Below are 11,293 nucleotides of genomic sequence, written 5' to 3' on the forward strand. Positions count from 1 at the left end.
GCTAACACCTTCTTCTGTGTTTTCATGTGCGCCACATCACTTGGACTTTTTGCCCCTTCCTGCAGCACTGCACGTTCTCTTTTATTTTACTGAAATCCTCTTCAAAAAAAAAAAAAGAAAGACAGAACGATCCAACACATCCCCTTTATTCATTTAAAAAATGGGAGAAAATTAACAGGGAAATTTTTAGCAATAAAAAAGGGATCCTGCTTAAAAATCTATAGAACTTGTCTAGCAACATAAACTGATTTCTTTGGGTTAGAGATGACCCCATACAAAACCCCAAATTCAGTCCACTCACAGTGCAGGAGAGTCTGGCTACAGACCACTTTTCTACTTGAGGTTAAACCCTTCCCTTAGATTCATGTATCCCACTGCTACCAGCTTCGACATAAGTAGAATACGTAGCCCTCACAGTAATATTTTCCGTAAATGGTTATGGATATGTTTTAGCTTTCAGGCAGAAAACCACTCTGGGCCATGTTAGAAAGAACTCTAGGGTCACAGAGACTTATGGCTGACTCTTTAGAGCAAACTTAGAGCAGACTGCACAGCAGTTATACAAGCAATTAAGAAAAAAATCTCTTATTTGGCATTTCTCTATCAATAACTCTTGAGCCTGTGACGTGAAGGTCATTCACCATTAAGCAGATATAACGTACGCCAATGGGTTCTGCTTGGCTGAGATGAAAGACTTTCATGCTCCTGAATATAAAGCAATGAACAGTGTTTCCAGCTGTCCCTGAAAGGCCTCATCCTCTTCCCATCACAAAACTTGGCTCTTCAGCATCGTCTTCCTTCTCTTCCTCCTCCTTGCTATCCTCTTCATCATCCTCGCTGCTGACTTGCTCTTGAGATTGATCAGGTTCTAAAAACACAAACAGTATGAATTGATAACATGTTCCCATGTGTCTTCCTTGTTAAGTATTTCACAACAAAACAACCTCAGGTGCTAAGCAAGAGTGTATTAGGTCACACTAATTAGTACAGGTGGGTAACATATTCCCATGTGTTTTCCTTGTTAAATCTCTCACAACAAAGTAGTCCCAGATACTACGGAAACGTCTATCAGGTTATATTAATTTTACCGAGTCATGTAGTGCTCAGAATATCCAATTCTCCCTTGGAGAAATATTCCCTTCCCTCCAACGTTACAACTGTGCCAAGTCCATCATTAAACAACTCCACCTCCTATGGAACATTATTTCCAACAGAGGCAGTCAAACGCTGAGGCGACAGATCATCTCATTCCCAGTCTCGTCTCTGCACATCGGCATGAACTTTCAAGTATCGCAGAGTACTGGTAAAGAATGCAGGCACTGGGAAGTCACAGGCAAGACTTAGTGTATTTCTACACCTACCCAAGTTTACAGAAACTCTTACAGACCCTTTGGTATTCTACAAGTACAAGAACTTGTTAAGATATGTGTAAGATTAACGAGGGTGACAGAAAACTCGTGAAGCCTGCTAAAAGACCTGCTAGAAATTAAATAACGGATAACGAAAGTTAGGTACGTCATAAAGTGGGACCTGAATCCAACAGCCATTCTTCTGCTCCCAGTAGCTCTTGTACCTCCACTGTTTCTCAGGCCAAATCACACTCAGATTAGTTACACACAGGATTTAGGATTAGTGGTCTGATGCCACCACGTGGCCAAGTTCTGTACTTTAATTTTTTATTAGGGGTCTGCACAATAACACAACTTTAACAGCTGACTTTATTTAGCACCAACCTTTATTCTTCATGTTTTCACTACAGCAAAGGTGACAGATGGGAATGCAGAGGTTTTATTTATTCATTCAAAAAGGAAGATAAATGCTTTCCTGCCACATCCGACAAATACACTTCAATTAATTTGGAAGAGCTCTCAGATCTCAATCCAGGGCACACAAAACTAGAAAAAGACAAGCTTGTTCTAAGTAGACTACAGATGGCCTTCACTGGCTTCGGGCCCCACTGATTTTATTTATTTATTTATTTTAAAATAGAGAACCACAACCTGTAAAGAGCTAAGAACTATTCTAAAGACAGGGGAGTTGGGATTCTGGCTTCCAGAAGATGACTTGTTTTGCTGAATAAAAACAGTCCAGCCCAACAACTGGTACAAGGCAGTCCCATAGCACAGTGCCAGCCACTGATCCAGCTCCCCTCTCTCCCAGGCACTCCCTAAAGGGATGGGTGCTCTGTTTTGTTCGCTCAAAGTGAACAAAAGTATGTTGACTCATATGTAAATCCTCCTCCCAGTCACACTCTATAAACAAGTAGCTTAGAAAAAAAAACCAGAACAAAACCAAAACACCAAAAGAACCCCAACTCTGCTACATTCACTTGCTGTCACAAGCAAAACTAACCTAACGATTAATTTGTCCTCCCATGTTTACATGGGAGGCTGGCAATGGTTCAGCTGAAACAGATCCAATTTTGAAAAGCAAAGCAGAAATAAGGTAGCACTGTCAGACAAGTCACTGTTCCAGCAGAATTATCAGGAACTGTTGTAGCTTTAAGACTAAGAATTACTGCGGAGTTAGTGTGCTAATCCATAAAGGACAGCTATTTGAAGGAGTAAGGTACATTATACTCACTTGAAAGGAAGCAACAAGTATTCAGAAGTTTGAGCAGTTACACTGACATTGCTGAATATTAATTCTCAAGACTGCAGGAGAACAGAGGCAGTCAGGTTTTTCACATTTATTTCTATGCAAAATAAAATAGTCATGTAGCGCAGATGGCACCGAGGTGGCTCAATTTCCTACATACAAACTTGTAACTCAGTTTCTTCTGTCTAAGCTGTGCATTTTTTCCACCTGTTTCCCGTACACACTCAAAATATACTTGTCTTGGTTTCAACTGGAATAGAGTTAATTTTCTTTGTAGTAGCTAGTATGGGGCTATGTTCTGGATTTGTGCTGAAAACAGCATTGATAATGCAAAGGTGTTTTAGTTGTTGCTAAGTAGTGCCTACAGTAGTCAAGGACTTTTTCACATTCCCATGTGGGTGCACAACAAGCTGGGAGGGGACACAGCCGGGACCACTGACCCCAGCTGACCCAAGGAATATTCCACACCATATGGCATCATGCTCAGCACATAAAGCTGAGGGGAAGAAGGAAGGCAGGGGCATTTGGAGTGATGGCATTTGTCTTTCCAAGTAACCATTATGCGTGATGGAGCCCTGCTTTCCTGGGGACGGCTGAACACCTGCCTGCCCATGGGAAGGAGTGAATGAATTCCTTCTTTTGCTCTGCTTGTGTGCACAGCTTCTGCTTTACCTGTTAAACTGTTCTTATCTCAACCCACGAGTTTTCTCACTTTTACCCTCCGATTCTCTCCCCCATCCCACTGGAGGGAGTGAGCAAGTAGCTGTGTGGGGCTTAGATGCGACTGGGGCTAAGCCACGACAATACTTAAAGAACAGCCTGTAACAATACTGCCTTTTTTTAGCAGATGTTCTAAATCTGCGGTTTGTCTGAATAGCTGGGGCAAAACATCCACAAACAACAAATGCAGATTCCAATGTTTGCTGTCCAAAATTTCCCCTAATAAAGGGAAAATATTCACAAACAGCCAAGTTATGTGTAAGATTAAATCTCATCATAGAGGGCTTTCAAAGAGCACTTTTGAAACATTAGATAAAATAACAAGCTTCAGGCTCAGTCTTCCTATCCATGTACCGAGAATGCTTGGGGCCAGGGGTGGAAAAAACCCTTCTAGGCTTTAATTAGGGAACAGAACTAAGCCTTGAGAAAAGAAAACTAAGTTTCACTGACCTTTTTCCTGCTTCTTTTGTTCGAGTTTATTTTTCTTAGCTTGCAGTTTCTTCTCTTTTAACTTCTGGCTATAAAGCAAAGAAGGAAAGGCTCTTATGCAAATCCAACATGATAATGCTTCTGCACATTCATACACTGATATAGGACATATCACAGACATCTTGGGAATACAGACCTCAGAAGTTCAATTTGAATTTGGCCTCAACTGAAAATTCAGTGAGAGCAAACTTAGACACAAGATGAACAGAAACTTTTCTATGTTGTTTTTAGTCTAATGGATTTTTTTTAAAGTCTTCCATGATGCCACTGCAACCAAAACTACATGATACACAAGAATCTCCAAGAACACAGAAGGAACAAAACCAAAACTGCCCATACATTTTAGCTACCTAGCCTAATAAGCAAAAAGAGAAAATGGTGTTAAAACCCAGCCTGCTGGAACTGAACATTGGAAAAAATAAATTAAGCTATTACCAGTTATACTTTAATTGAAAAAAAAAAAAGTAGTGCAGTATGCTTTGACCTTTGTTTTTGGCAGTACTTCACCAATATGTGGGGCCCTAGGAGTAACATTAGGGGTAGGAGGGATCTCAGTTCATAGGACCCAGTTCTGTTTGCCTAGCAAATGTCACTAGGCAGAGTAATGGCAGACGCAGGGCAGAGCAGCATGGGATTCCTGTTCCTCTCTCAATACCATACATGAATTTTCTCGAAACAGAGAGACAAGTACTGTACCTGTTAGATCAGGACAGAGCAGAAAGGGTGGTGAGGGAAGTCAGAGGGGCTCCTACAGGGCAAAGCCACTTGGGACCTCCACCATTAGACTATGCAGGGAGGGGTACAAGGAGGTGTTGGAATATTTAGGCAGCATTTGCTGTTTGAACAGTTGTTCTCCATCTCAGCCAGGGAAAAGGCAGCAGGCCAGATCTGACTTGCTGGCCATCTGTTGGACCACACTAAATTGAAGTAAGATGGCAACAGTGTTTGTGTTGTGCACTTCTGTGCTAACATGCCAGTGAGTCACTCTGCACAGGCCTTTCGGCAGCAACTCTCAGCTACAAGGTATAAAACCCTCATTCTCAAAGAAGCAAGAGAGAGGCTGCTCAGGGTCAGATCCTCTGAAAGAGCCAAGGCATGATACCCTGCCATTTCCAAACGGCACTGGCTATGGAATTTAAATTCTTGCAGCACTGCATTACACTTCTCAGACCATTTCTTGAGAGCACCAAGCTTGTAACTTTGTCTAAAACTTAAGATAAGAAATGGTTTCATATTTCTTAATTTTTCCACCTGACTTAGTAACTTGACCTGCCTGAAATCGCACTGAGGCAGGTAGAAGCAGCTACTGATTTTAACAATACTGAACCCATCAGTGGCCTCTTCAGTATTCACAGACTGGACCAGTCACACCGACAGTGTAGAGGCGACAGCACTGTGCCCCATCACACTCCGCTAGTCCAAATCCATATGCATACCCATTAAGCAGCACCCATTTTTGCACTTAAGCTGCTTTGTGTCAGCTGTTTCAGATATTTATTTAAGCCAGATGTACATACAAACCTTTCCTGACATTCAATAGAGTGTGTACTTTGGTATAACAAATATGCAGCAAGGCATGTTGCAGTCAACACCACCGTGTCAGCAAAAGCTGCTCAACCAGTCAAAAGTTATCCTGCTAGCAATGGCACGGAAAATAAACTATGCCAGCAAACCCTGTCAAGTTTACAGCCGCCTTTAGAAACCAAACAATGACATTAATGAAATTAATTTCCACAGCCAGACTTCTCAGCTGATAGATGCAGACACAGAATGATAGCATTTACCCAAAGCATGGAGCTACAGATGAGGCACGGGGCATGGGGGTTTCCATGTCAAGCCTCCTGGGAACAATCTGCCCTTACCGCTTCCTTCTGCGTTTTGCTGTTTGTTCTTCTGCAATCATCTTATTCCTCTCCAGTTTCTTCTGGAATTCCTCATCTAGTCTTTGCTGTAATTGATCACATGTCATACTTTGGTCACAATCTAAATTAAAATACTTGTTTTATAAGTCATGTCCTTTTAGGGAGAAGTCTTTTAGCAAAATACAGAAGGGAGCTTTGCCAGATTTTGCCTGGCTGCTTCTTTATACAAAAGCCATATTCCTAGGTATGTCTTCTGTACAGGCAGCACTTCTAACCTGCAGCCTGAGCCAAACATTGAAGTCTTTACAGGGAGGAATCCTCACCAAAACAGATGAGGAAGCTTCTGCCCTAAAGAATGTTTCAGTAAAAACAAGAGAAAAATTTGAGACACAAACACTAACATACAGATCAAAGGACTCATCTTGGCCAAGAGAAAGTATAGCAATAATACTCTCTGAAAGAGGTGCTATTTTACTTGACCAAGACTTAAAAGAAAGAGATTCGGACTCTGTGCACAGGCACTTGCTTTGGTTCTGTCCATGCAAGACAGTAGTATTAGGGATTTCCAGTTTTTAAAGCATTTTCAATCCAACCTGAGAACACAGAGTATTCACATGCGGTCTTACTGTGCGCTAGGGCCCCCACTGAACAGAGAAGATGGAGCATGTCCAACACAAAGCACTAAATGTTTCAATACTGACAAAGATGCCACGTATCACATATTCCTACATTTTTCCTCTGATAAGGGGTGGTTTGAAACTGAACTATTTGTACATTACTTTAAAAGATTTGCAGTGAACACCAAATAGTTGGGGGAGGGGGTTGGGGGGGGGGGGTGGCAAATTATAGAGAGAGACCTGCTGACCTTCTCAGCCATGGCATCCATGAAGTCTTGCCTTTGGTACTCTCGCCGACGAAGATGCCTGTACACATGGAACTCCCCACTCCCAGCTCCAGCACTGGAACCTACAAAAAAGAAGAGTTAGTCTGCTAAAAAATAATATATACTAGATGCTCACAAATGACTACAGCTAGATGCTGGGGACAGGACACATGAAAGGGTACTGTAAGATAAAAATCTACTAACAACACAGAGTGTGTCACCATTTGATACAAGCTCAAATCACTCACAATCAAAAGCCAAAGCGAGCTGCAAAACCATACACTTATGGGTCACTGCAGTTTCTACTGATCAATTACTCCCCTAGAGAGAATCCAGTCTTAGCTGGACATTGAGGCAGTAAAAGAACTAGCGATCAAACGCCCACCCCAGCCTGTTATAGGCAGAGGTGAGCTAAAACATCCTACCGAGGCTGCTTCTCACTGGTTTTCAGCATTTCATACAAAAAATAAAGGTCAAGAGAAGGGTGACAAACCCCATCATATTATAACCTCCTATGTGAGACAGACACCACCGACAGTTTTTGACTGTTTCTTCATAAATCAAATCCCTATAGCGCTCTCTTCCTGGCATCAGTCTGCATGTTGAAGTCTCACAGGAGCTTTCAAAATTGCACTCCATTGTCTTCCTCTGTCTCCTGAGCCATTTCTCAATGCAAAGCACAAATACATGCCTAAAGACGACACTCAGTAATTAAAACACAGCAGCTGGGACTGCAATAGGGGTCCTCTTGATACCAACAGAATCCCAGGATGTCAGGTGTTCCCAGAAAAACAAGACAGTTCAACTCAAGCACACAGCAAAGCTATCTGAAAAGCCATGAGGGAATTACAATAAGCAGAACAGTTTATTCAGAAGTGTATAAAAGCTTTAGTCCAAGATCAATTATTCTGAAAATAAGAATAAGTCAGCCTCTAGAAAGGATCATTAATAAGGATGAAAGTCCCAAAGAAAGACAGAACTTCTACATGCAGATGAAATTTATACCACAACCTCTATATTTAATCCATGCAGGTAAAAGTAAAGTGTAAGCAGAATACCTGGGTTGAGTTCCTTGCATGGGTTTCATCTCCCTACCTGACCACGTACAATCATATCCACTGCACATGTCTGCTTCTCACTGCCTAAGATTCAGACCCAAAGCAGTCAAAAGAGGGACTTCATAATTCCAGAGCACGCCCACATCCGTAGAAAGGGCCTATTTACTTATAATCATTTACTTGTCATCACCAGAGCAGCAGCTTATTTCACTGCACGCAGTCCACATGCTGGAGTGCCACGGACACTGTTCACTTTGCATTCTGACAACAAGCAGAAAAGCAGAACCCAAGAACCAAATAACACTTGGAAAAGCAACTGTTGAAGCACATTTCATACCCCTTTTCTCCAGCAAAATGAGCAACAACAGAAATCTGTCTCTGGCCTTTTCTGTTAAACACTTTTCTAAGTTTAATATAGCTGACTCTACAGTTATCTGAAGAATAGTATCTTTACCCATCACATCTCTAACAAACTCCGGGGGAGGTCGTGGTGCCCACTCATTCAGTTTTTCAGGAATCGGTACAGTCTTTTCCTGCAAGAACAAACCAACCAGCCATCAGTATCTTCCAGGAGCAAAGTCTGCAATTTTAACACACTGTTGCAAGGTGGTATATATCTGACAACAGCTTCTTCCATCAGCTGACAGATCTCAAAAGGAGCACAGCTGTAGTAATTTCTTCATGCACAAGGGATCAGGAGCAGGCAGAAAATGAAAATCTGAAGGTATCCTCTCTTTCCCTCACATTCAGACCTCCAGGTCAACAAATCCCAGGAGGATTAGGAGTGTCTGTGCTTCTTTTCAGTATGGAAGCTAGAAGGAAGCAAGTCAGCACCTCCAAGCACTTGCAGAAGCTGAGTATACTCTCACTACCAGTAGTCTGGGAAGAGATGAAAGGCGTTTGTGCACCTTCCATGCCAGATCTATGGAGGACAGGGAAGAGCAGGGAAGGGAGAACACATGGTGGTGCAAGGTCAGAGGAAGAACAGGGTGCTGGGAAGTCTCAGCCTCCTCCGGCACACACGCAGAGGGAGGGTGACAGTCTCCACCCGGCAAACGCTGTCTCCTCCTCGGGACAAGGATCAAAACACCCACTTAGAAGAACCAGGGTCATGCTCCCCCCACCCCCAATGAAAGGCAGGGGGCAGAGGAAAGGCCAGCTGGGGTGGGATTCGGTCCCTCTCCCCCCCACAGAGCCCGGGGAGGGGAAAAGGGGGTGTGTGTGTGTGTGTGTGTGTCGGTCCCTCTCCCCTCACGCACTCCGGCGGGGTGGTGGTAGTGGTGAGGGGTGTCGGTCCCTCTCCCATCACGGACCCTAGGTGGGAGGAAGCGGCGGGCCCGTCCGCCTCCCCTCACAGAACCGGAGGAGGGTGGTGTCGGTCCCTCTTCCCTCACGGACCCGGGGCGGGGGGGTACGGGTCTCCCTCTCCCCTCCCGGACCCGCCGCCCCGGGTCGGGGCGGGGACCCGGCGGGTGCCCTCACCGGGTTCCTCATGAGCCGCTCGAGGCGGAGGCGCTGCTCCTCGGCGGCGCTCCGCGGGATGACGAGCGGCTGCGGCTCCTTGCGGGGCCGGGGCGGCCGCGGGGCCGAGGGCGCCGCCATCTTCCAGCCGCCTCCGCGCCCCGCCCCGCGAGACGTCACGCGGCGCGACGTGCCCGGCCTGCGGGGCCTGTCATGGCGGGGGGTCCCGCGGAGAGGGCCCGCGGCGTGTGGGGGACCCCCGTGGGGAAGCGGGCGTCTGGCGGGGCCCTGGGGCACGGCCGAGGGCCGGCGGGAGAAAGCAGGCAGCGGCGCCCCTCAGCGGCGTGCCCCGGCGGCCGGGGGTGGCTCCGGGCCCTGGTGCGGCCTTGCTGCGGGCTGACGCCGGCCCCTGCCTTGCTCTCCCGTGTCCCGGCTGTGCTGCGGGGCCTGCTTCGCCCGGGAGCTGCCTTTGCTGGAGCTCTGATGTCCCCCGTCCCCCCAAGCACGTTCTCCAGGCTGTATCGAGTGCAGTCTGTCCCCAGCAGGGCCCGTTAGCAGGGCAGCAGCTGCTTGTGCTACACTCTGGCCAGGCTCCGGGCTCAGCCCTTAGAGCAGAGCCCCGAGGAGGGTGAAAATTCAGTGCATTTCGCACTGGCACCCTCAGGCGTGCCAAATCCGTTTCCCGTGACGGTGTAAGCGATACGGGACTTCCTAGTGCCTCCCCAGCAGGCTGCCTGCGCCATCTGTTCGTGTCACTTCGGTAATTAACCCGCGCTGCCCGCAGGCTTTGTCCACTGACAGTGATGAACGGCAGCATGGTTCCCCACGGCACCATGTCGCTGGGCACAGGGAGAGGCAGGCAGGTAGCGGGGAGAGGGACACCGCACTGTTCGCAGTTGTACTCACTCCTGGCCTTTGCAGGAACCGCGCCTGGACCAGCTGAGGGCATGTACGCCCAGATCCATGCTTGCCTGATGGGGTCAGAGGAAGCCGTGAGCAGGGAAGAGGAGCCGGAGCTGGCTGTGATACAGGCTTCCTTTGCAAGCCAAATTTCATGTCAAGCTGCCGTGGACCTACAGAAATGGCATGGCATGTGCTCAGGCTGTGCGTGCGTCAGAGAATTAGCTAGTAAAGGTCAGCTGCAATGGAAGAGGGGCATAAGCCTTTGTGTAGTTTATGGAGATAAGCTGGAGCAGTGAAGTTGAGCTCCAGGTTTCAAACAGCTTCGTGCTGTGCATGTGTAGAGGGTGACAGAAAGGGGAACAGAGAGGCTGGGAAGGAGTCCTCCTGAGATTTATGGGTCATTTATAAGACCTGAAATTAACAAGTCCCCCCATGCTCTTCCCCATTCCGTGAAGAAAATCAGAGCTGATCCTCAGGTTCAGCCCTATGTTTACAAAAGACTTTTCAACCTCTACTGAGGTTGCTATGGCAATTGCACTAGTTTATGCCTCGTGTTTGTCTTGCCAACCTGATTTGTAAAAGAATGGTGTGAATTTAGGGTTGGATGCATTCCCAGCTGGCCGTGTTGGCCCTGGAAAGCATCCTTGCAGTCGCAGCCCTGGCTGGAGCAATGCAAACAGCTTTCCCCATGCCATCCCCCAGCTCGCAAGCTCCTGTGCCCGCTGCTCTCCCAGCCTTGGGTCCTCTTCAGTCCACCAGGACAGAAACTAGGTGGTGCCAGCCTGTACTCTGTCCCTACCAGGGAGACACTTCATTTGCAGAGGCAGGGCAGGTACATGCCCCTGTCCCCTCTCAGTCGCTGCAGAACTGGTTTTAGAAGCAGAATGGCTGCAAATCGATTTGAGTTTTCTCTTCCTTCCACTCTGCTGAGTCCTGAGCACAACACAGGCCAGTTTAGCTCACTAACTTGTAAGGTGGCACCCTGTTTCTTCCTCCTTGCCATTGTGGCCACGTCTCCAACACAGAGCTTCCAAAAGCAGGGGTGTAAGTGATGAGCTGTCAGGTCTCAGCCCTGTCATGCCAGTCCCCACTGGAGGAAGACAGAATGGCAGCCATGCCTGCAGACATTGCAGCAGCCTGAGGGCTGTGGGAAGCAGCTGGGCAGCTTGATTCCCTTGCCCTAAGCGTGGCTTGTGCCAGCGACACCTCACAGCCCTGGAAAACAACAGGCAGCTGCCTGTCATCTGACGGAGCCCACGCAAACAGCGTGGGCAGAGAGACCTGAGAGCCTCTCACGCTCAAACTACATGTCTAGGGAA

The 11,293-nt window shown here is 46.9% G+C and overlaps 1 protein-coding gene across 1 annotated transcript; it reads right to left on the reverse strand.

The window, feature by feature from the left end:
* Nucleotides 1-130: 130 nt before the first annotated feature.
* Nucleotides 131-9,259, reverse strand: PRKRIP1 (PRKR interacting protein 1). Its single transcript, XM_064468255.1, has 6 exons — nt 9,093-9,259; nt 8,065-8,143; nt 6,535-6,635; nt 5,670-5,755; nt 3,769-3,836; nt 131-868 (listed from the first exon to the last, which is right to left on the reverse strand). Exons 1-6 carry the CDS (start codon nt 9,210-9,212, stop codon nt 753-755), a joined length of 570 nt encoding a protein of 189 aa, XP_064324325.1. The 5' UTR covers nt 9,213-9,259; the 3' UTR covers nt 131-752.
* Between the last annotated feature and the right edge of the window lie 2,034 nt (nt 9,260-11,293).

This window comes from Phalacrocorax carbo, chromosome 17 (genome assembly GCF_963921805.1).
Source record: "Phalacrocorax carbo chromosome 17, bPhaCar2.1, whole genome shotgun sequence".
Classification (NCBI taxonomy): Eukaryota; Metazoa; Chordata; class Aves; order Suliformes; family Phalacrocoracidae; genus Phalacrocorax; species Phalacrocorax carbo.